Raw genomic sequence first — 26,583 nt, forward strand, 5'->3', positions numbered from 1 at the left:
TACTGTTTTAGGCTAAGTTAGTAGCCTCGAAATTTAATACGCTGGACCCCATTTACTTTTATTTGGTACCCGCTGGGTTTATTCGCCATTTCTTTTTGTAAAGGTCTTTCTCGTGTTTTACTCTGCGTGCCAAACCAGGTTTGGTTCATTTGTTCACCGTCCTTTGGCGGGCTTCTGCACAGAAGTCATCCTTAGGCGCCTGAGAGTCTGGGTAGACAGGATGTGAGGGAGGGGTTTTAGGACCCCTGCACAGGGTTCCCTTGGAGACCGAAGTCACACTCTTGTTTGATTGGCTAGGTGACTGTCCTGCCAGGACAGCCACCCTGCTGTGTGATTGACAGCCAGGCTGTGTGAATGGGGAAAACTGCATAAAAAGCAGGTCTCTGGGACTTGGAAGTCAGTCGCCACTGGATTGAGAGAACCGAAGAGAAGCTGAAGGAAGAGGACCACTACCATGACTGAATCTCCCGGTGAAGCCCTGCAGCGGGTCAGAATCTCCAAACTTCGACGACAGAAAAGATCTGCAAGGAATCTTCTTGCCTTGAGCTGGTGGGACCAACCAGTTCGCCAAATACCAAGCAAGGCCTCCCTCCCCTGGTCGAATTTGCTGTTCACAGCTGCAGTGAACCGGATAGCCAGGAGGACCGGACCCTGTTTGGGTTTTAAGGCGCGCACCTTTTATTCATTGCTTTGCTCTGCTGCTGGTTTCTTCCCTGGGCAGTGCAGGACCCTCCTGTAAGTCTTCCTTCTTCTTGACGGTCCGACAGTCGGTTCAGGAACCGTGAGCCTGCAGGATCTGCCAGGAACTTCTGCCTCAGCTTTTAAGTAACTTTTCTTCCGACCAACTTCGTTTTGTACTCTTGGCAAATACTTAACCGCAAACTACTCTGAACTGTGTGATCCTCTGCAACGACTCTGAACTATTAACATTGGCCCAGGCCTATTGATTTGAATCCTCATTGTAGCAAGCCTTTTCTAGATTGCCCTGCCTACTTACTTGTTGGTGCTGTTTACTTTTGTACAACATTCTCTTTCCCTCCCTTTTTAAATTGCTGGAGTGCCATTTTGCTCACACTTCATTTTGAGCTTAATTTGTCCAGAATTGATTGGGTGTTGTGTAGTATATGCTGCTTTATTTAGTGAACTGTTTTACAAATGAATGTGTAAATAAATGTATATTCTTTTATTCAGAAACCTTGAGTCAGTGTTTGTTTGAACCATAGTAATTACTGTCCTTTGTGTAACTTCTGATACTGCTCACTTTACTCTTGAGATACGCCTGGCTGCTCAGCCATCGCTACCACTTTACTGTGTAGTACAGGCTTGTACCAAAGGTGAATTTGTACTTACACTTGTAGTCTTAATTGTGTGTGGTGTTCCCAAAGGGTACTGCATATGATTCTGCCTAACAGCCCGTTCACAACGACTCTCTGGAAAACGCTTTCCCATTTTCCACTAGCTGTAGAAAGCCCTCGCACATCTCGACTTCTGAGACGTACTGCGCAGCATTTTAAACTGCTGTCCATAGACCAAAGGAGTACTTGGCAAAACTGCTTGCCACATTTGTAGCCTTAAGGGCCATTCTGCTCGAAGTGAATGCTTTCTTGCTAAGGCATGGACTTTTTTTGCTTCCCTGTCAGGAGGCAGAGTGGAAGTGGAAGATGCAGGTCTAGATGGGACAGTGGCAGCCTGCATAACAAGCCCTCCTGTCGCCGGTCTATATTTCCCGGAAATGGTGGAGCTGACGGGAGGAATAGAACATGGATGCTGCCACGGAATTGTTAAAGGATCAGCAACGGCAGGGTTTAAAGGCATATTGCGCTCTGTGGTGAGACCTTCATCTAAAATATCGGCAAAGTCATAACTTTGTATCGGTGCCACTGATGTATGCAATCCTAGGGTATTAATTACCCTTTCTACTAAAGCCATAAATGTAGACATATTATGAACATAGGGCTGGGATTGCTGAAATTCGAGGTCTGAAGAGGTGTCCAGACAACTGGCGTCATGGAGGCCTTGAGCTAGCTGTAAAAGCTGATTTTGGTCTTCAAAATAATCAACCCCTCTTGTACCCAAGTAAATGGGGTCAACATCCCCCTGATCATCAGCGTCATTACCGCCGAAGATACCTGCCATGGTATTGAAAAATTCAGACCAGGGTTGTGGTGTGAAGGTTTTCTCGACAACCGTCGACATCCAGGGTTTGTCTTTCAGTGTGATATGGTGGATGTCGCTGTTGATAGGTGTCAGGACGCCGTAGCATCGACATCCTTGGCTGCACAGGGTTTATCCAGCTTCCATCGGACCTCTTTCAGTGTTGAAAGATTTATCGGTGCCAACATTGTTGGTTCCGGGCAGTAGAGGGGCGCCGAAATACAAAGCGCTGCTCTTGGCTCTACGGCCTGCTGCGTGGGGGCAGGGGGTTAGCTGCGCTGACTGCAGCATGCTTTTTAAACATGTCAAGCATAAAGGACTTAAAATCCTCCCACTCTTGGCGGGTGGTAGGCCCCGCTGATGGCTTACCTATATCTGTCGACGAATCGGAGTCCCGACAGTTGTAGTGACGCCTTTTCTTCTTTCAGGACGAGGAACAATGGCTCCTCGAGTGGGACTTTTTCTTCTTCCGCCTATGTTCTTTTTCGGGGGTGCCCCTCGGATTTCGTCCACCGAACCTTGAACCATAGATGGAGCCGGTGACTTAGAGGGCGGCCGACCAAGTGTGAGTTTAGCCGCTCAATCGCAAAGGGATTTTCGGCTGCATTTTTACGCACAACAGACACCCTTCCGTCCCTTCACCTGTGCCGAGCTACCAGAGACAAAACTCATGTGGTTTAGTGATGGACATCTTGGTGCCACAATCAGTACACCACTTGAAGCCAGAAACCTGAGCGACTGACAACTCGCTTGGAGGAATTTTGAAAAAAGTTTCAAGGAGTCGAAGACTCGCTTGTGTTTCCAAGCAGCGTGATAGCACGCAGAAAATAGGAACTGAGGTTTGGGGCGTAGTGACAGAGTATATATAGGACATATGACGTCACGTCCAGAGCCAACAATTGAGTGCCGAGCAAGACAGATCGAGGGCCGAGTCGAGGTCCATTGTGCCCCCTGTCAAAACAAATTCCAAAGCAGCAAAGCTGGATGCAATATCTATCAGATGAGGAATCTGCGGGAGAAAAGCAATCCATTGAAAAATCACTTCCACTATGCCCTCACTATACTGACTCAAATCCAGACGGCACGTGATCCCCATCATCATCGAAGATTGATCGCATCGACTTGAAAAAAGACGATTGAGACTCACAGACATAAGAACCGTTGTGTATCGGTGCTGATGGTCCTGTACCGGATGGTGCTGATAGCAACAGCTTTCATAGTGCTGTCAACTTAGTAACAGTCAGTGCTGAGCCTGAATGGGTCGAACCCGACGCTGTCTCTTTGGAGCCGTGAATATCGGGCACAACTGGTGCCATACCAGCAGCGGCCATTTCGACCATTTCAAGCATTTTCGCTTTGAAGACCTCCCACTCAGCCCTTGATGTAATCAGGCTTGGTTGAGACTTACCCCGATCCTCTGAGGAGTCTGACCCATTTCTGCATCAATGACAACGTGTTTTCTTGTGGGACAAGGTGGATAAAGAGTGGCTTTGCGACCACTTCTTGGCCTTCTTTCTGCACCTGTCCTCCTTTTCGGGTTAGGGCCCCTCTGTGTCATGCTCTGACGATCTGGTAGTCGATGGAGCAGGAGATTTAGACGGTGGCCGCCCAAGCGTAAGCTTTGCCGTCTGCTCTCTCAGCGACTTTGGGTTCATTTTCGGACAGGAACCGCAATCTTTGTTGACGTGATTGGCACCGAGGCACCACACGCAAATGCCGTGCTGATCGGTAATGGACATTTTCGAATTACAGTCCTTACATCTTTTGAAACCCAACACCTTAGAAGTGGTCATCACAACGAAGCTTTGAAGTTAATTTGAAAAAAATCAAATCAAATTCTCTTGACGAGAGGTGTTCCAACGAGCAGCGTGCTGAGCACACAGAAAAAAGGAACTAAGGTACAGGGGCATAGTGACGTAGTATATGTACGATGGCTGAGTCACGTCCGGAGTCGACAATCGCCATGTCGAGTCAATATGGATCGACCACTGAGTCGAGATGCACTACGCCCCTGTCAAATGTTTTCTGAGCAGCTGACGCTGGAATAGATATCTATCTGATGAGGAATCTGCAGGGGAGAAAGCAATCAATTGAAACGGTAAGCTGTAAACTGGAAAACCCAGGCATCTTACGTGATTTCCGTCCACCTCTCTACGAACCTAGAGACTCTCCTTTCAACCGGAGAAACATGGGGAGAGAACTTTAAAGAGGTTTTGTGTCGTCGGTGCTACCGATGACAAGGCAGTGGCCGACGGCCCTTTCGACACCTCTAACTTTACTGGGGCATGAGAAACTCTGTTGTGCCTGTTTGGCCTGTGGAAGTTGTGCTCTTCTTGCAAAGGTGGTCTAACGTCTGAACCACCTTCTCCTTGCACCAAAGGTGAAAGCCTCCTTGGTTGGCTGTTGAACCCCCAAGCCCAATGACTTAGCTACTAAAGTTCTTACACTTCTCCAGAGACTCATCTGCTTTAGGCCCAAACAGGTTCTCCCCATCAAATACCAAGTCGAGGAGTTTTGCATGATCATTCGGAAAGAAGCATACACAGCAGCACCCTCAACGTGACCATTGACTGACCCTCACAAACTATGGCGTCGTGGCCAGCCTGGAGTGCCTGACATGCATCTCTTTGACGTCCTTAACTATGTGTAGGAAACCGTCCCTGATCTCCCCCTCGGGGAAATGGTCAACAGCAGCTGAAATAATCCTCCAAAAGATATGCAAGTATTTGGCAAATACTCACGAGAGCATTAATCACCTTTAACGCCATACTCGCTGAGGCAAATACTTTCTAGGAAAAACTGTTGATCTTCTCCAAATCCCTATCTGTAGGGAGGTTAAACGCCGAGGCTGAAGGCCTCGCGTTCACCATCGCGGCCTGCATCTCCAGTCCCTCGGGGCTTGGGTGCGTCGTCAGGAACGGAAGATCTCCCCTCGCAGGCCTATACTTTTTTGTCAGCTCTGGATCGACTGCCAGCATTGAGCACGGGCAGTGTCACACGCACATTACTGGGTCCGTAAAGATCCCTTTGAATGGGAAAGCCCTTTCAGATTGCGGTCCCTTGTTAATTGTATCTGTTTGCTTGTAATGTTGGAGCGGTTTCAATGGAGCTCTGAGACCGAGAGTGACAACCACCTTTTCGACTGCATTGCGGTACTGGGCGTTCTGGTGCATGTATGGGGACGCCTCCTGCAACTCGATGTCGAGGGACATGTCCAGTCCACTTGCATTGTGAGATCCTCCACCAAATCAATTAGACCAGCCTGGACGGCCATGAAATCAGGCAGAGGGTTCATGTCAGTTCCTGCCAAGGGCTCCACCCCGAAGGGGATAGGATCCTGTTCCTCATCAAAAATCGACCGCATGGATTTGTAAGAAATCTGATCTGTACTCAGGTGCATAGCATCAGTCCTGTGGCTGATCGGTCGAGAGAGGGTTTTCGAACTGTCACGTCAACGCTGATACAGATTTGTCTCTAACCGAGGTACAGCATTGGACCTCTTTTGGTCACTTTTGTGCCGGATGAAACAGGCATGGTCAGTGCTGCATGCACCCACAGCATTGAGGCAGAAGCCGTACCAGCCGTGGCCTTCTCAATATATTCTCCCTCAGAGCCACCTTAGAAGGGTAGAACTTACCCCTTTCCCCCGACGAGTAAAAGTCGCGCCTTTGGCTGCACTTCTTTTTCCTTTGAGAGGAAGAGGAGGGTGAGTGGTGGCACTCATTATGTGAGTCTGACTGCTTCTTAGATTTCCTGCAACACCTACTCTCCCATCCTTCTTGGGGGTAGCTCCCTCCGTGCTTTGGACCAAGGTCTTTGCAGCTTAATTAGTCAGCGATTTCGACAGGACCTTTCCTAGGGCCAGTGTCACAGAGCATTCCCTCACTGCCTTCGGGTTCATGGACTGACAGGAACCGCATTTCTTGGTGTCATGCTAAGCATGCGGACAAAAGGACTGGAGATAAGGGGGAGTAGTGCATTCCTTAGGTCAAGGATTGGCATGGCCAATATACTAGGAGTCGAGAGACAACGTTGAGCCACACTAGGCCTGCTGTCGAGATTTAACGTGCACCTGATGCTGAGGGCATAATCTATGAAGATGAGGAATCTGTGGGAGAAGGAAATCCAATTAACAGGTTATTTGGTTGTGTTTTATTAACATCAATCCCAATGTGGTATTCATGTGTTTTTGGAGGTCTACCACTGTCACAGAGATGAACATATCATGTTCTTGCTGGCTACTTAGGTGTGGGTGCTACTGGCAGCTGACTTCATGGAGAACTGACAGCATCCTATGAGGTGTCTCAGTTAGGAGGCCTGAAGAAGCATCCGATCTGATGTGGGCAGAGATTCATTGGCCGTGATCAACTTATAGCAGTATTACCTCGGTGGAGATAGGGCTAAGTGTGGGTGAGAGAACTTGTAGCTTGCAAATGATCAGCGATAACTGCTTTCCCATGTGATCTGCATAAGGTACATAGAAAAATATATCATATACTCCAGAACACGAGGAATGTCTATCGCCAATCCAGAGAATCATGTTTAAAGAAGTGCAAATTATTGTAGGCAGCTAAACATTGATCAGAGAAGAGAAAACACAAAGGATATCTGGACGCAATCAAGACCATGTATACTCTTTCTGGACCCCATAAGGATGCTACTTGTTGACCTTACCCACCATAAATGCCACGTTTGGTCCCACTTACCTTAGGCTTACTACCCTTTGGACAGGATGGAGTGTTGAAACAATAGCCACATGCCCCCTAAAGAAAAGAACACATTTAGAGTTGTTAGAAATATTCTGCACAACTGGAAAGGCTTGGTGTTTGTATTACTGGCGCAGAAGAAAGCTTTAATGTCTTTATTTTATTGACTGAGCATTTGTAAGGCGCTTTATACAACAGAATTGTGTTACAAAGCTCCACAAGGGTAAACAGGAAGGGAACAGGAGAAATAATAACAGTAGCAAAATGAAATTTAAAAAAATCAACAGTAATATATTTATTTATTTATTTGTATTCCTTTACACAACATATAGAATGTATAACACATATAAACATGTAAAACACATACTTTCTATAAGACATGTACAGATATCTAAGACACATCTAGAACATCTAAAACGTTGAGGAACATCTAATACATGGCCTAACATAAAAAAACACATTTTACCATTGGGCATTTCTTTATCTCAAATTACATAACAACCTGGTCCCTTGCCTTTCGACATGCCGCTACTATTGATGATTGTCCCAGAGGTAGAATTTCACAATTAGTCCACCTCCTCCATTGAGTCGATGAAAACAAACTAGTCAAGAAATCTGTCCAAGTAGTTCAAAAATTACAGATTTAAAATCAGTTATGAAACCTTTAAAACAGCAATGATTAATTTAAAATTAATTTCTTTCAGTTTCATATCGATTTCCATAAAACTTTATTAAATTAGATTAAATAGACTTAACAAGACAATACAACAGATCCTTTTCTTTACTGGATACTCATGATGTTCAAGTTCTTTGATATGACTCTCCAAATCTTATATAATGCTATGTGAACCGATTGGAGGTTAGAATTTAAACAGAATTTCCAAAATTCATCACTGTTGATAGCATCATAATAGCTTACAAAGGGACCCAGGATAGTCATATAAAGTGTTCCCATTTTAGGGCATGATATCAAAACGTGGTGAGGGGGTTCAATATTAAACTGGTGTTTACAAACTCAACATATTCTTTGTTCAATAGGGATGTCACTATGACTTCCTTGTAGTGCGAGCACTGGAAGGTGGTTTGCTCGCAATTTTATCATGAAGTTACGAACAGCAGGACAAGGGCATTTCAGAAGGTACTGTTGGGTTTTGAGCTATTGATGGCTAACCGTTGATGAATATTTGAAATTATACAGTGTCTGGGGATGTGAGTAGTTATTGATCCAGTCCTATTGTTCAAACTTATGTTTAAAAATAGCCTTCAATACTCCAAATTTTGTACCACGTGTATATTTTCCGGGCACCAGCTCATCTACTTAAAACATTCATCATTTAGTTTTACAAAACTATTGAGAGATTTCAAGTCATAGTTTGTACCCAAAAACTGTAACAACAGGCATTGGGGGAAACAGCGGGATTTTATATAGAGGTAGCATTTGTGTATTAAGGCCTGACTCTTCAATGAAACTAGTCCCAATTCAAGGCGGAGGTAAGCCATAGTGATAGAAAGCAACAGATGCAATAGTTTTCTCCAGAAATGTCCCACTACTACATTAAGCCATGCAAGATCTTTCATGGCTAAAGCTTCAAGACCATATAGTATGGCAGGGGTAAAACTTTGCTTATATAGTTTAAGGATACCTTCAATCAAGTATCCCGCTGTCTGACTTGCAAATGTACTAATCAAGCAAGTCAGCTGTCTTGCCTTCCTTTTTTTTATTCGTCGCAATGGCTTTATACTTACCATCAGCACTCAACATGATTCCAAGATAGAGGTAACAAATAACGTACTCAACTCTATGGGAGTCAATTTGAAAATGTACTTGGGCGGGCCTGCCGCTTGCAACCAGCATGATTTTGGTCTTATTTGATCATTAGATCGTTTTGTTCTGCAAACCTAATGAGTGTCTTGAATTTATTCTTGGCTCCTCTTAGTGTTCTGTCTAACAGAACAAGGTCGCCAGCATAAAGTAGGCTTGCAATCTGTTTGGGGCCGAGCTTAGCTAAGCATCCCGCAACTGCTAGCGATTTTTCTGGAAGATCAGCTAATTACAGATTAAACAGAAGGGCAGCTAGGATACAACCTCGTCTAACCGATCTGTTCACCTCTAAAGGGAGTGTCAATGTATAATGATTAATAATACTCTTTCAGGACAAACCCTGGATCACAACTTCTTCCATAGAGTGACTCGATTAACAGAAATCCACCCAGATTATGTAGAGAGCTGGGTTTCCTTTATGCGCCGCTTCGCACATAAGTGCATCCAATAGCCTAATGTTGTGTGTGGTCGCAGAGCCACGTCGGAAACCAGTTTGAGTGTCATGTAGTATGTTGTTATCCTTTACCCGGGTCTGGAGTGCTTTTAACACAAATGTGGTGAACAATTTACCTGTGACATCTAACAAGGATAGTAATGGGTTATTTGTAGGGCATAATCTATCACCTTTTTATGTATAGGCAATAGGGAGCCGACTTCCATGATGAAGGAATAGATCTATCTGAGCATACCTTACAAAATAGGACATTCAACACTTTAGCCAATGATACAGGGTCGGATTTAAGGACAGCGTTAGACAGTCCGTTTGGTCCGGATGCTTGTGAACTCTTCAAATCTACAATTGCTTCTTGGATTTCATAAATACTAGGGGCTGATATCCAAATACCTTCATAATCATTTTCAAAGATCGAATCTTCTGTAGATACAAAATTCAATAGAACATATTCTTTCCATCTATATTCCGGTATTGGGTTCAACATTGTACTTCAGGAGTCTCCCTTGACTCTGGCTAGCGTTTGCCAAATCGATCTAATGTTCCCACTACAGAGTAACAAAAACATAGATTGCCACTGCTCATTGAGAAAGAAATGTCTTCGCCTTCTTAGCCAGTTCTTAAACTCTTTTTAATACGCTTAATTTTGGCATCACACATCCAATTACCATCCAATTCCATCCGTGCATGCCTAATTTGGCATAGCATAGTCGCTTTGCATCTCGTACTTCGATATCAAAGATATGTTTATGTTTACTATCACTAAATGCAAAGTGTTGGCTACCTACTTTCCCTGTTTCATGTGCAAGTGTTTCTAATCGACCCATAATATATTCTCCATTTCATCTAGCCCAGTAGTCAGCTTCATCTAAAACAAGAGCATTCATATATTAAGTAGCCTTACTGACCAGCATATCCTGCTAACCCCATTATTAACCTTAAGTTCAGCCAAGGCTGTCATCTTTTCATGTTCAGTATGCATGTTTAAGTTGAGTATCAAGATATTATGGTCGCTAAAGTCAGTATCACAGAATTCCAACTGTAAAACTCTTTCTGAACAGTAGTTGGTGCCAAATAAGTAATCTAGGGTTGAGGAGCTGTTACCGGCAGACCATGTACACTTGCCAGGACAATCACCAGAGGCGCGGACATTGTACATCCGGAACCCCGATTCTCTAAGTGTGTCAATCCACATATTACCTTTCTGGTTACCTCTGGGTTTACTGATAATACTCTTTGGCTTAACATTTTCATGAGTAGGGGCAGGGACATGGTCGCTACATGCTGCGCTGAGATCACCACCTGTTAATGCACATTCATGGCTTTGAATAGTCATCCAAGTAAAACATATTGTGTCGATTGCTTCTAGTGTTTCATCTTGGGTGTCTACTTCAGGAGAGACGTATACATTGATAAGCAGCATCGGAACACTGCAGCTTTCAGCTTTCACCAAGATTTCTATGGCAAGAATGTTATCTGAGTTTAAAATTATATTCATATTGACTAGAGGGACTGTTTGTTTCACCCCAATAATCAAGCTGCCAAATGGACGACCGCGTGTACCTTTAATATCAAGTTGTTGAACCAAAGCATAACCATCTAATTGCATCTTGGAATAGAGGCACGTTTCTTGCAAATAAAATACATCAAATTCAGATAGTAGGGGCAGCGATCTTTTAGGGTCGAAAGGATGATAAAAAACCCTTGTGTTCCAACTGGCAATCTTTAGAGTTCATTTTGACTCGACCAATTGGCGGAACAGAAACTTTCTAAACCAATCCCATCCTGTTGCATCATCAAGGACATCCTTATTGGCAATGTCTACCATCTTACCCGTTATCTCAGCTCTTAGCAATGGAGTCGCAGCTGAAGAGGTCTTAATTACTGGGGGTATAGGAACATGGGAGGGGCAGTCAATAACATAACCCACATTCTGAATGGATGACTGATGGTTACGAATAAGTGAAGTCACTTCAGCAGATGAACAGTGCACATGGACATAATTGCACCCATTAATCTTCATGGGTTCAATAAAGCTAAAGTCAGCAGAGGAAAGTACACGTACACACATTAAGGAGATCTGACCAGTGGTCGAAGTGTACGAAATGAAATAGTGGAACTATGTTCCCGCTGGCCCACCCCCCACAAACCTCATCCCCACATCCCCTCCCACACCTGGGTCCCGCATTTCCTCAATTCTACTCCCACCACTGTGCAAAGGAGAAAAGATACACAGCAAAAGAAAATGCAAAATGAATTTGAAATTACCCCATTAACTTTATTCAGTGCCCCTCCAGCGTGCAGCTTTACGCAGCCTCCCCTTTCTAATCACCCACCATTTGCACCTCTGAAGGGGAAAGCTAAAGATTAAAGCCACCACTCCAACCTACCACTGATGCAGTGCACTGAATTGCAAATTTTAACTTCTTCTTACACTTTTATTTTAAAATGAAACCATTCCGGAATGTTTCTTTTTTCAAATAAAAGTATAGGAACAGTGAAGCTTAATAAGAAAAAGAGAGAGGAGCACCGCTCCCAACCACTCCTGCCCACTTCGACCACTGGATCTGACCTATTAGTACGGCCATCAGAGAATGTTGTCGGGCCTCTACTCCGTGTAAATGTTTAGGGCAGTTTGGTGGCTGGGCTTGCACTGGATTGGCTTGACCCGTGTCTCCAGAGGCCATAAGGGCATGCTCTGTCATTAAACATGTCAATTCACCATATTCAGCAGTAGGATGAGTTCTTACATTTTCAGGTGGTCCCACTGGGGGATCATCAATCAAGAACCAGCTTGTCAGGGTGCCAGAAGCGCCCTGACCTTTCGGTGCTTCTTCTTGGAATTCATTAAATTGTTTGCCACTGGTATTTGTTTGGGTAAAATAGAAGTTGAATTAAGAGGGGCAGCAGAAATCTTTTAATTAGGAACAGCTAATCATTTCTTAGCAGCTTGTTTACGTAATCTAGCACGTTTTGCGATGCATCTCTCTTTACGGGTCTTATACATAGATATATTTATAACATTCTCTTCACCTATTCCTAGGACAATGGGAGTAGATCTTAACTCACAATCAACATTTTCAGAAATAAGATCAACCAATATCACTGGGTCATCTTGGACCAAACTTTAATAGTCAAGCATTACGTGTTGTTTTCTCAAGCTCAACTCTTTAAGAATTGTTCCATGGGTTTTAGCTTCCTCAAGTATGACACCACAGAATTTGAACAAGATTTTAACCGCAAATTGTTGGATGCCTTCGGTTGTGTCAACATTATTGCTTGAGGTAGAATCATTACCGTTGTTAGGCCTTGTTGTGGGGCTTTCAGTAGCATCAGTGGATCTCCTATTAGTACTTGGACAGAGATTAGGGGACATTGACAGTCGTTGTTGGGTAGCAAGACTATTTTGAAGAGTGACGTCCAGTCTGTCGGATGCAATATCCATTTGTGTCACAGAATTCTCCAGAGTATCCGCAAGACCATTGTTATTTGATTCGTTTGAAAGTCAGCCTTAGTTACACTAGTAGAACCTGTGGATTTTACCTGTGCATTAAAAACAGGTGTAGCGCATCTGGCAGTGGTCCCAGACAACGTGTAACACATTGCAAGAAGTGAATTGTTATCAATGTCTGTATTAGAGACTTCAAACGGTGGTGTAAGTGTCTGGGACACTTCTTGAGATTCTACACAGTTCACACGTGTTGTTGGTTGGTAAAAAGCTGTAAATAGTCCCCCCTGAAGGTGCTCAATCAACGTAGTAATCCTTCAGAAAAGGTTGCAGAGCCTGAGTGAAAGTTCATATTTTGTTGTCAGCTAATGCTTAAGCAGTTGAAAACACAGTATGAAAGGGCTATGAACTACTGTATGTAGGACACCCTGCCAACCTATCTGTGTATCCAACAGCTAGAGACAAAGTAGAGTGGGCTATGAGCTACGCTGTAATACTCACGCTCCCAATTCTTATTATTATAAGCAGCACCAATTGAATTCAAACCAGTCTGAAAGTGGATATCGGTAGAGAACAAGAATCACATGTGAGGGTCAGGAACTTAGAGACAAATGGGCTTGGTCGAGAAACAGCAAAGCACAGTGTTCAAGGACAGAGCTGTTAAAGAAGTAAGGTTCGCTCACTGTTCTCCGTACATTGTCCGTATCATGTGCACCACACTCCCAGCCCCCAAACACCAAACACACTGACTGCACATCGCGCCGCGCTCCGCGCATTGTTTATATTGGAGATCCTCCTCTCAGTGCAAAAGGGAAAGCAGACTGCCACCTTCCAAACCAGGTGCGGAGAGAAAAAGTAAAAGAACTTGTTCCCACCTTGCCACCAAATACACTGACAGCACACAGTCGTAGTCCTACTAGGCATTGTGGCATTTGCTGCGCAAGTACATTGAAGAGAAGCGCAGGGGAGGGGAGTTGAAGGGGGAGCAGAGGAGTGGACAAGTGCTGGAGGAGAGCCCACGAGGCAAGTGCTAAGGGGAGCCTGGAGGAGGGCCTCAGGCTAAGTGCAAGTACAGATAACTCTCAAGGGTGGTGTGTGGAGCCACCATGCAGGGGCCTGCAAGGCAGTGCAGTGGGGGGCTGGTATTGACTGGGAGGATCGGCCTGAGTTCCTGTGAGGTTCATGAGGATCAGGCCACCGGTCACAGTGGCAGTGGGGTGATTATCAAGGAAGGGAAAGAGGGAAGAGGTAGAGAAAAGCAGAGTTTTGAGCAGTTTCAGGAACTTAAGGAGGTCCGGGTCAAGTCTGAGAGGGGCAGGAAGGCTCTTCCAAAGGGAGGCACCAGCCGAGGAGAGAGACCTCTCCCCACTCTTGGCTTTGACAGTCAGAGTTCGAATTAGAGGAGCGTAGGGCTCTAGCAAGGGAGTATTTAGGGAAGGAAAGTTGGTGATAGTGAGGTCCCAGGCAGTAGAAGGCCTTGTGGATGATGCAGAGGGTCTTGAATGTATTTGATCCTTGCAGCAACTAAGAGTCTATGGACATTCTGTTTCTTCAATTAAAGACAAAAGGTGGTATGTAGCATTATTTTAGTGTTTACCTTGTGGGGGTGGGTCCTTCCATTGGGAGTGGGCTAATTTCATCCAAGCACTTCTATGACATAGCTTTCAGAGGAAGAATTGTCTTCTGGGCAGTGAATATGTTTTAAAATGCAAATAATTGTACCCTTGAATTGTTTAGACATTACTTCTCTCCTTGCCCTGTGTTTAATACTTCTATTGGGCCATCATGACCACCTATTGTTCATTTACTGATGCATAGACTGCACATCACAGAGCCGATATTAGATCCCCTAAAAGTTGCAGCTACATTAGGGCATGCCGATTTGGGGATTAACTTGGCACATTAGGTAACATCACTCACAGGTATGTTCTACAGTGTGAATTTCACACTAAGCTGTTTCATCATTGGCTGCAATGTATCTTTGTAAAGTCTGAATTCCATTTTTGGGGACTGTAGGGTGACTTTTCGGGGGGCCCCACATTTTTAGCTTGTTCCCCCTTGCTTTATTTGGTTCCTTGATCTCTTTTTGGTGACCCTAGGGACATCTCCTGAAGTCCCCATGCCATTACACCCCTTCTTACCATATACAGAGTATATGCTATTGGGTCGCCCATGAGTAGTCCAGTCCTAGGGTTCCCTCTCAGGCACTCAACTTCTGCCTTGACTGTGACACTGTCAATTGGTTTTAGGGAATAAGTTGGTGGTAGCTATGCTTTCATTTTGGCTTCACCAATGGTGCAAACCATGGTACCGCCTTGGTAGCACAATGCACCTTTTTTATAGCCATTAGGATACCAATGTTTTTTTAATCCTGTTCCGGGTTATTTTGATTTCTAGAGCTTGCTTTCTCTAGGTGACCACGCAGTGGCCTTAAAATGGCAGTTCTGACCATGTGGGCTCTTTGTGAGCCCACCATGGCAGCCTCCATATTGGCCCAAATTGATGCAAGCTAGTATAGTTCCCTGGACTGGCACCCTTACTTCCTGTTGGGGTGGCTTTGACTCAGTGGCAGTCAAAGTGAGCAAATAATATAGTTGGTCCTCTGACACTCTGCCCATATACCCTTTTTATTCCGATTGGCTGGCGGGCCTTAGGCCAAGCCCCTTCACAGCGTTATTTAGGTGCTGCCCTGCACCCCTCTCTCTCGTGATGCTGTGTTCCAGGGACATGGAGGTGGCAGGTATGCCGAAGTACTAAAGGCATTTCCCTGTTGTTTTTGCCATCTTAAAGCCCTCACTTGGCAATACTTGCTAAGTGCATTGGGTTGGCCATATCCCCTTTTTTGTGTTGCTTCTAGAAGTCCAGCGCAATTTCCGAATGACTCCTGGTGTCTCCCCACATCAGCTGTGTCGGGATCTCTTACTGCTGCACCCTGCTCTTTACCGTCAGGAACTTCAGCGTGGCTGTGGGATGCTGTAGGCATCCAGAGGGGATTGTTGTTCTGCAGACTACTGCAGACTGCTGGCTACTTACCCGCTTGCTAGGGTTTATACTTTTCTTGGTTCTCGTCCACCCCCTGTTATTTTATGTTGAGTGCTAACTTTAGGCAGAGGTCCCACATATAGACATTGGGGTTGGTGAGCCCTTGTACAGGCATAACTGCTTTTATAATATCAAAATGTAGTCCATGGGCGCCCCTCTGCAAGAACGAACACGGCCCATTGACCTGTTCTTTGGGAAGGTACCCACTCGAGAGTCCACAGCCACAATTTAGCTCACTGTACCTTTCACAGAAGAGGCCCAACACGGCTGAAACACGTGTATGGGGTTCCTGTTGGTGCTCTTGTTCAGAAGAGAATTGCCATAGAATTTTGGTGCTGGACTGCCCATGTGGCTGCAGACTCTCGAGTGGGTACCTTTCCAAAGAACAGGTAATTTAGCCATGCTCGTTCTCGCATGGGGGTGCCTAGGGACTATTTTTTCATTGCTTTTCTAATATGCTGGTACTTAATAGAGTGTATTAATATCTAAAGTACTCATTTGAACTGATAATTGTATATGTGTGACTTTATTACAGTATATACTGTTCAGTATATCAGTGTGGTGTATTTCCTAGAGTTATGTGTCTGGGCTAATTGTACCTCTGTGTCAACCTACTACCCTGAGAGTTAAGCCTTGTCGCTCTGCCCACGCTGGCCACGTTTAAGAGAGGTTTCTCGTCAGGTGTTTTAGCCTTCCCTTTAGGGTTAGTTGATGTAGCATCTTCATGGTAAGACCTCTGCTCACAGGTTAAAGCAGAACTTCCATGAGAGGCGGGGCTCTCCCACCTCTCATCTACACTCCTGGGGACCTTTTTAGGTTTAGGAAATCATTGGCATAGGACTAGAAGATATAGGGGAGATGTCATGTGAGGAGAAACACACAGCCAGCCGGCAGATGTTGTTTGGTTTCTTGCCCTCCACGTCAGGGCCCATGGCGATGCTAAGGCCCGTGCGACTTCCCTCCTCACGCCTATTCAGCATTCTTTCACCATGTTATCAGTCCGCTGTATGTCGCACAGGCGCATTAGAAAGCCTGTGATGTGCTGATAATTCACGGTAGGGGAATCCGGAAATGAAAGCATGGCTTTACAGGGGGCAACCATTGACTCGCGTCAGTGAGGTCCCTGCGCATAACCCTCCATACCTGGAAGTCGTCACTTGCAGAAGTCCCGTTCATTCGATTTTCCATATTTTAAACCATTTGCATTGCTTTTGGAGTCGGGTAGTTTGGGCTTTTTTTCCAAACAGATTGAGCTTTTTTTGTTTACCGTGACTGCACTGGTAGATTACAGGTATGTAGGGAGCCTTGACATACATGCCAACACTCCCGATTTATTTCAATTAAAAATATTGTTACTTTTTACTTTCTCCCTTCTAAAATAATTTGAACTGCAAATGCAAACCAATGGGAGAATTACATTCACCTGCTTTCTGTGACAAAAGCTCCCTCCCTGGTGCTCCAGAATGTCGGTATGTATTATGCCTTAAGCCAATAAAGTTTCTATCCAGTACATACACACAACCCGCTCCCACACACAAAAACACACGCACACTACCCCTTCAACACATCCACTGCCCTCTCACAGACTGACTGACCTTGCACTGACTGCCCCCACACACTGCTCACACACACACTTCACACTGGCCCCTACACATACAATGCCACCACAAACAATTTCCATATAAACACACACAAACACACTGCTCCCCAAGCACGCAATCTACCTAGCCCCACACACACCACACATACAATGCCGCAGTGCACACTCCCCACACTCCGCTGATCTCTTCTTACTCACTGTTCCTCCGCCTCCTTGTGCCTCTTCCCGTTTCCGATCCTTTCAGCTCCTTGCCCCTCTTTACTGGAACACTCTACCTCTCTTTATCCGCTCCATTTCCTCGTACTCCTCCTTCCGCGCCACCTTGAAATATTTTCTTCTTCATCCCTCCTTAACTTCTCCTACTTCCCTCCTTCATCCCTCATTCCTTCCCTCCCTCCTGCTTCTCCCTATCTTCCCCATTCTCTCCCATTCCACATTCCTCCTTCCTCTCCCCCTGAAATCTCATCTCCCCCCCGCCCTGACTTCCCTTACTACTTCCCTCTCATCTTACTCGGCTCGATTTCTCTTTTATTGTCCTTGGTAAATTGTTCTACATACTGTTGTTGATGGTTTGTTTCATGTTTTGCAATTTCATGCTTCTATTTTATTCTGTGTATTCATGCTGTTGTAATGTAAAGCGCTTTCGTGTAAAGCGCTTTATAAACTTAATAAATACAAATACACACCACACACACTGCCCACATACAAAATGTCCACACACAGTGACACTGCCCCCAACACATTGCCCACTTACACACTGCCCCTGCATGCACACTGCCCCCACACACACAGACACATATTGCTCTCCAAACACTGAACGTCTCTACACATACGCTCACCACACACATGCACTGCTCAGACACTGCACCACTCACATGGCTTCCCACACACACTGACACCCCCAACCCTCCACCATGCATTGCCAACACACATTGCAAACTGCCCCCAAACACACATCCCCCAACATACAGCCCTCACACTGTCCTCTACAGACACAGACAATATGCCATATACACTGCTCCTCATAGTGCCCTAACACCCACACTGCCTATTGATACAGCACCATCACACACACACGCACTTCCAACAACAGAAACACACTATCTTCCACCCCCATACACTGCCACATGCCCAACTCACACTGCCACTACCCCACAAACACTGCCACTCCCCCCACACACACACCCATACTGCTCCCACATACTACCCCCACAAAGTCACTGCCCCCACACATGTACTGCCCTGCAGGCAGTCTCCCAAACACTGCCCACCAACACACACACCAGCCCCAACCCACACTGTCACTCCCACAATACACAGTCTATACACACACATGCACTGCCCCCCCATGCACACACACCCACACAAACACACACACACACACACACGGAACAGTCACCGAGGACAATACATGGATGGACATACATAGATTAAGGACAATCAACATTAGATATTTTTAAGTGCAGGTAGGCGGTACGGCGAGCTGTGTTAGGGATGTGACCATGATGGATAAAGTGATAAAGTGGAGGCAGCAGAAAGTGAAGGACAGAGGCAGGGTAGCTGCGAGGGCAAAAATGGTAGCAGGGTGGCAGATGAGAGGTAGGTTTAGAAGGTAACTCAGAGGCGAGGAGGAACTGTTTTAACAAAACGAAACTAAGTTGCTCGTTCATAGTGCAAAAATAAAATAGTGCTTGGTCAAAACATATTCACTAAACTAGCCATACCACTTAGAAAAATGCAAAAGAAAATAGGTTGAGTGCCCCGTACTCTGGGTTTTCTACCCCGATCTCTCTCAAGCATCTTAGGAATCCTTCCTGGGTCTAGATCGGTAATTACCAGTCTCTCTTGGCTGTCAATACATCTTGTCTTGCTCTCGATCGGTGGCTCCGAAAGTGACGTCAGGCATCATATATATAGCACGTCAGTATGCCCCATGCTTCAGTTCCTCAATCCCCACGCCCCCCACGATTGAACACTGCAGAAGGAAAAACCACAGGAGGAGGCTTACCAGCCGTTAAAACTTTAGCAAGCATACAAACCAACAGGGTAAATCCCCGCCCCGCAAAATTGCTTGAAAAAGATTTTATTTTTTATTTTTATTTAAATGAGACAGAAGCAGTCATCCCAGAGCCATCACCAGATGCCTTCTCGCTTGGGCAGAAGCGACAACCCACAGAACTTTCGGAGCGGGATGGATGGGAGGGTCGATGAGGAATCTGCGTGAGAAGAATCCATAGAAAGATCATTACGGTGAGTAATTTCTCCTTTAATGGATTACTTTTCTCCCGCAGATTCCTTATCATGATAGACTCTCCAAGTAGTTAGTATAACGGAGGAGGGCAGAAAGATTCACACCAGTATATTCTGCTGAACCGCCCTACCAAACCTTGAATCAACTCCCCAGGCAACATCCAAGGCATAGTGCTTGGTGAAGGTGTGTAAGGATGGCCAAGTGGCCGTCTGGCATATATCCTTAACAGGAACCCTTCTCTGGAGTGCTGTAGAGGATGAAACACCTCTGGTTGAGTGGGCCCTGATGACATCAACTCCCCAGGCAACATCCAAGGCATAGTGCTTGGTGAAGGTGTGTAAGGATGGCCAAGTGGCCGTCTGGCATATATCCTTAACAGGAACCCTTCTCTGGAGTGCTGTAGAGGATGAAACACCTCTGGTTGAGTGGGCCCTGATGACAGCTGGAAGCTCTTTGCCTGTCAATTAGTAAAACTCTGATATTCACAAAATAATCCAACATGACAGGGTTTGTTTAGTGATGGCAAGACCTTTTCTAGACAAGGAACAACTGTTCCGACTTTCTAAACTCAGATGTGCGAGCAACACAGAAGCTTAATGCTCTCTTGGGGTCAAGGCAGTGGAATATCTCTTCCTCTTTTGCGGGATGTGGATGAGGGTAAAAGACAGGTAAATCTATAGACTGGGACGGAGGAACCTCTAAAACCACCTTAGGAAGGAATCCGAGTCTGACTTTGAGATACTTTCTCATGAAAGAACTTCAGAAAGGGAGGTTTGCAGCACAAGGCTTGTTTTACTTTTACATTACTTTATTCAATTTCTAACGCGCAGCCATGAAACCTAGAGCGTGAGGGCGCAAAATGTGACAAACTGACAAAAAAAGAGACATAAGGAAATCAAGTAATCAGAAGTAAGAGAACCAAGGCCAAGATGGAAGGAAGTGAGAGCAAATGATCAGTAGAAGAGATGGGTAGAGAGTGTTGTTCACTAACCCTCTTGGCAGATGTGATTGCGACCAAAAAGACGGTCTTAAAGGACAACAGCCACAAAGAACATGAATACATAGGCTCAAACGGAGCGCCATCAAATAGGTCAAAACCAGATTAAGGTCCCAATCTTCCCAACAAATGGGGTTGGCAGAAACTTGTTGAGAAGGCCCTTGAGGAACTGGGCCATGACCGGAATAGTAAAAAAGGAACCCTGGTCTGGGGACCTCTTGAACACAGACAGGGGTGGCAAATACCCTTTGTCTGTGGCAACCTGAAGACCTGAAGAGGCCATTAATAATAATAATAATAATAATAATAATAATAATTTGGCACTTATATAGCGCTACGAACCCTCAGGTATCTGAGCGCTGCTTACTATTAACCACGGTGTGTGGTGCTCATTTATCGACATCGGAAGGATGAAAGGCTGAGTTTGGCCTTGCCGGGATTTGAACCTTCGTTAGCAGGCTCTGCACGGATGTCAAAGCAAGCGCTCTACTCGCTGTGCCACTTGACCGGCTTGCCATTGACAGAAGGATCTCCATCACTGTGGTGGTGGGGCAAGATATAGGGTCTGTCTTGGGTTCCCTGCACCATGCCTCAATTCTTTTCCATCTGCAGGCGTACAGAGATCGAGTAGAAAGTCTGCGTGCAGCCAGCAATACCTTAAGTGTCTCCTCTGAGAGGTCTCAGTCATCATACCTCATCCTCTCAAGAGCCACGGATGTAGATTGAGGGAATCTGGGGTTGGGTGGAGCATTCAACTCTCCGGCTGGCTTAGGAGATCCAGACGCAGAGGCAACCGGTGAGATGGACAGATGGTCAGATCCAGGAGATCTGAGTACCACATTCTCCTCGCCCAATCCGGGGCGATCAAGATCATGGTCGCTAGAAATCTCTTCGACCTCCTGAGAACCCAAGGATTGATGGAAATCAGAGGGAACGCGTATAGGAGAGGGAAGGTCCAATCGACCAGAAACACGTGCCCCAGTGCACCGTTCGCAGGGAATTCCCTCTGTTGGACTCCATTGCGAACAGGTCCACTGCTGGGGTAACCCAGAGAGAGAAGACCTCCTCTAGGACTTCCTGGCACACTTGCCACTCGTGTGAGACCATGCTCTGCCTGCCTGCATCCGCCTAGTTGTTCTCTGTGCCGGCCAGATGAACTGTCGTGACCAAAATCTTGTTCTCCAATAACCAGAACCAAATCATCAATGCCTCCGTGCAGAGGTGACGGGAGTGCACTCCACCTTGCTTGTTGAGGTAGTGATATGATATGATATGATATGGCATTTGTAACGCGCCTATACACAAGTGTTTCAAGGCGTGACGAGGCGGGGGGGAACAAGGGGAGACAGACAACGATCGTACTAGGCCAGGTGTCATTCAGATCGCGCAAGTGCAAGGGTAGAGGGGAAGGGAAAGTGCAAGGGGGAAGTGGAGAGGGGAGAGAGCAGTACATGGTTAATAGCATACAGGATAAATAACAAGGGCCAGCTAGTGGCAAGTGCGAGATAAGTGCAGACAAGTGCTGGGAAGGGGGGCTGTAGGGATACAGACATAGTCCCGCAGTGCAAGGGGGTAGCCAAGGAGGCAGTGCCGGGGAGAGCGGCTGGGCCAAGGACCGGGACCGGTGAGTGGCCCAGTTGCAGATTCAGTGCAGTTTCAGAAGTTTAGCAGGGGAGAGGGGGAGAGAAAGCGGAGGCAAAGAGGAAGGTTTTGAGGTGCTTCCGGAACCGGAGATGGTTCTCCTCAAGTTTCAGGGAGGCAGGAAGGCTGTTCCAGAGGGAGGCTGACCCTGAGGGAGTTGGAGGCGGATGAGCGAAGAGCTCGAGAAGGAAGATATTTAGGAAGAGAGAGTTGAAGGTATTTTGGCCCAAGGCCCCAGAAGGCCTTGTGGACAATGCAGAGGGTTTTGAACTTGATCCTCGCAGTCACTGGGAGCCAGTGTAGTGATTTCAGTCCTGCATCGCCGTCAGAATGAGGACATGTTTCCCCTACAGAGACGGGACGAATGCTTTCATGGCTAGCTGTATGGCACGTGGTTCTAGCTTGTTGTTGTGTTACCTGGCTTCTATTGCTGACCAGAGGCCGCTCACATGCAAATCCTTGCAGTGAGCGCCCAAACCCTTCAAGGACAACTAGGGTCTGAGGCCAAGGAGGCCAGAAGGGTTTCCCCGCCAAAAGACTGCTGTGGTCCGCCCACCAGGACAGGTCGTTGACCACTGAAGCAGACACTTTGAGGCGATCTGAAAGAATTCCGCAGTACTGGGACCACTGATCTCTCAGTAACCATTGCAGGGATCTCAGCACAGCTTGGCTTCTGGTACCAGAAAAATGCAGGAAGCCATGAGGCCTAGAAGGCGGAGGAAGGAAGCTGCTGGTAGGGTGATATTGTACCCAGTGTAGCTAATTTATATATGGAGCAATTCAAAGTGAACAAAATCTTATCTGTGATGAGCCCATATAAACATAACATCAGAACCTGGAAAATATATATTGACAATATTTTCGTCAATATGGCAGGGTAACTCACAAGAATCTAATGAGTTCTTTTGCTGGCTAAATCTGCAAGATCGGTATCTGAAGTTTACATATACTCAGGGCAATCTAGAATTGAATTTTTTAGGCATTATGATTCTGTCTAATCTAACTAGTAAAGTGCTTAGTGTGAAACCATTTCACAAAAGCACAGATAAAAACTCTGTTACATGAGAGTTTTCATCCTAGACATGTGAGAATCAACCTGCCATTAGGCCAATTTTTGCATCTGAAAACAAACATCACCTTCACACAAGATTTCAAGAAGCAGGCAGACATTTTGAGTAAAAGACTGCTCGAGAGAGGTTACCCCGAGAAAACACCTGGCGAAGAAACACGCCCACACTAACATCAGACAGGCTCTTTTAGAGTACAAAACCCACCCTAAGACCAATGATGACGAGAAATTGGTGTTTGTTAATACCTTTAGCCATATATCAAATAAAAGCAAAAAACTTATGCTCAAGAATTGGAATATCTTAGAACACGGCCACAAACCACTTGCTAAATCCATTGTGGCGTTTAAAAGAAGTCGCAATCTGAAAGAGCTTATCTCACAAAATGATGTGAGTTTGAGACCTATGGAGCAGATCACCCTCCCTGAAGAATGGGGTTTTCCAAAACTCATAGGTCATTCAGCCTGTGGACACTGCTCGTGCTGCAGTTCAACATCCAGAAGCACAGAATTGAAATTGGGTCTAAATACTTTGTGGCAACAACACCAATTCAGCAACTGTAATTCAAACATGCTGATCTATGGAATTTGGTGCCCGCGTGATCGCTTATATGTTGGCAAAACCGAACGCAGGGTAAAAATACGGATTGGGGAAAATAAGAGCTGTATCCGGAACAGGACACAGAATGCCCCCTTGGTACCACACTGGGTTGAATTCGTACATAAAATTGAGGACCTGCGCTGGAGTGTGATTTGAAAAATTAGCCCTTCCGGTGACAGTAATCGAGACAAGATCAAGCTCCTACAGAAGGAACACCGCCTAATATTCTTGACTAAAAGCTCAGACATTGGACTTAATGATAAATTAGAGTGGGGGGTCTAATTACAGTTCGAGTTAAGAATTATTAGCTTACCAGCCCGCATGTTTATTTAGACCCGAGCCTAATACATGTTTCTACTCAACTATCATTACTAAAATGCACAAGCAAATGATACAATGTCGTACCACAGTACCATGAGTTGCTGTTATGTGGAAAACTCAGTATATATCATTAGCTGAGTGCAGACTATCTATCTCTGCCTGTGTACCTCATTGAGGACTTCATTGAGAGTATTTCCTGTTCAATTTTCCATCTCCAGCGATGGAGTGCTTTAACAACACGGCGTGGCACGATTTGTTGTTCATTGTCAGAATTAGGTATGATATTATTATGAGATCATCAACTTTGGTACTGTGTAACCGATGCCCTTGAAGACACTCATTGCGCTTTTTGTCTAGAGAACCGGGTGTAATCGGAACATGTAATATCCGTTTCGATTTACTGCCGGACGATTGCAGACTTCACTTACCATGAGGACTAGTGTTAGTGTGTACACCTGCTGATAGTTTTCTTCAGCCTCGGGGTGCCGCCTTTCGCACAGCTACGTAATCAAGCATTTCAGCCTTTATTACCCTCGAGACAGAAAGATAGGCTTAGTCTATCCTTTCCATACCGTGAACACGTCTGAAAGCACGCCGAGTCGAGACTGACGAGAGGAGGAGTCACGAACATCTAGCCCCGTGCCAGGTTCACCCGACTTTTGCGGTAAGCCTAGTTTTTTTGCAGCTCACAGCACTTTGAACAGTTTGTTGTTCAAGCTTTTCAAGTGTAGTAGTCATACAACATGCTACTCGTACTTGATGGCGCATCTACGGACATGGTCTAATCTAGCGGATGTAATTGCAGCAAGTACACCTTCATGATTTGACAGGCACTACGATCCGATTACCTACTGTTCAGTCGGTGTACTGTGGAATTAACAGATGAAGAGCGAGTCCACTCAACGGACATCGCAAACCGCGTGGTGCAGCCAGATACAGACCCGACTTAGTTGCATTCACAGGTACATAGTTGTTTACTAAATTTGAATCTAGGTGTTTCCTGGCATGCCCAGTCCCCTTTAAGATAGGGCTAATTTGCATTTTTATCATCCCATTAGCTAAATTCTATGTCCGTCCGGTGTAAATTCAGTGATTGATAACTGAAGGTGACCGCCTCCGTGGAGGATCCATAAAGATCACTTGTTTGAAACCGCGAATGAGGTATGAACTATGGGACCCCAGCGGCAGATTTGGGCAGGGGAGCTGCATCAATCAATGTATATCCTGTAGCTTCCTGATGTTCAAAGCGCTGTTAACAGCGTATACTATGTTTTGACAACAGGTCTCCTAACTGACCAACGGGGGAGTAATCGCACAGTGATTCCTGTTTTCACTGTGGTTCGCCAGTTTGAGTGATACGCCTTTGCGTGTCCAGGTGGCTTACACAACCCCCTTCAGTAAGCAAATCGAATGTAATGATGTTATTAGGTAGTTCGCTCCTTTATGTGCACCATTCTCATAAGTGCTAATTTGATACCTGCCATTAGGGACAGGCTGACTTGTTTGGCATTGCTCTTCTCATGTGCGTAATCCAAGTTTATAGCCATTGAACTAGTATAATTAACAATTGTGTTTTACCACATGAACCTCTTCGATCAGTGTTACCTTTCTCAAGAGTAAAAGTATGTTTATGTACCAGTGAGCCGTTGTGATGTGGGAACTTGGAGTTATTTTGGAACTCCACAGACTATGGGCCTCATTCCGAGTCGGGCGGTAGGGGATAGCGGGCACCGGTAAGGAGACCGGTGCCGGTATTCCCCTACCGCCCGATTCCGAGGTCCCCTAACGGGACCTGCCATTCGCGAGCCCGTTATTTTCGCCCTCCCCATTCCCATTGAGCCCTATGGGGGCCCTCCCCCAGCACCCCCAGCCCCCAGCAGGGAGGGGCACCTGCCAGCAGGCCCTGACTCATGTCCCCCAGCACTCCCACCCCCCAGCAGTGAGGGGCACCTGCCAGCAGGCCCTGACTCATGTCCCCCAGCACCCCCACCCCCCAGGAGTGAGGGGCACCTGTTAGCAGGCCCGACTCATGTCCCCCAGCACCCCCACCCCCCAGCAGTGAGGGGCACCTGCCAGCAGGCCCCCACTCATGTCCCCCAGCACCCCCACCCCCCAACAATGAGGGGCACCTGCCAGCAGGCCCCGACTCATGTCCCCCAGCACCCCCACCGTCCAGCAGTGAGGGGCACCTGCCAGCAGGCCCAGACTCATGTCCCCCAGCACCCCCACCCCCCCCCACCCCCCAGGAGTGAGCCTCAGGCCCATACTCATGTCCCCCAGCACCCCTAACCCCCAGCAGTGAGGGGCACCTGCCAGCAGGCCCCGACTCATGTCCCCCAGCACCCCCACCCCCTAGCAGTGAGCCTCAGGCCCAGACTCATGTCCACCAGCACCCCCACCCCCCAGCAGTGAGGGGCACCTGCCAGCAGGCCCCGACTCATGTCCCCCAGCACCCCCAGCCCCCAGCAGTGAGGGGGACCTGC

The 26,583-nt window shown here is 46.3% G+C and overlaps 1 protein-coding gene across 1 annotated transcript in view; it reads right to left on the reverse strand.

The window, feature by feature from the left end:
- The window catches only part of STAB2 (stabilin 2), a 1,783,079-nt gene that overhangs the window by 394,454 nt on the left and 1,362,042 nt on the right, over positions 1–26,583 (reverse strand). Inside the window, exon 54 of the mRNA XM_069629923.1 lies at positions 6,861–6,917. Within this exon, the coding sequence (XP_069486024.1) occupies positions 6,861–6,917 (57 nt within the window). The remainder of the gene's footprint in view (positions 1–6,860; positions 6,918–26,583) is intronic.

The sequence above is a fragment of the Ambystoma mexicanum genome, chromosome 12 (genome assembly GCF_040938575.1).
Source record: "Ambystoma mexicanum isolate Mex_15411 chromosome 12, UKY_AmexF1_1, whole genome shotgun sequence".
Lineage (NCBI taxonomy): Eukaryota > Metazoa > Chordata > Amphibia > Caudata > Ambystomatidae > Ambystoma > Ambystoma mexicanum.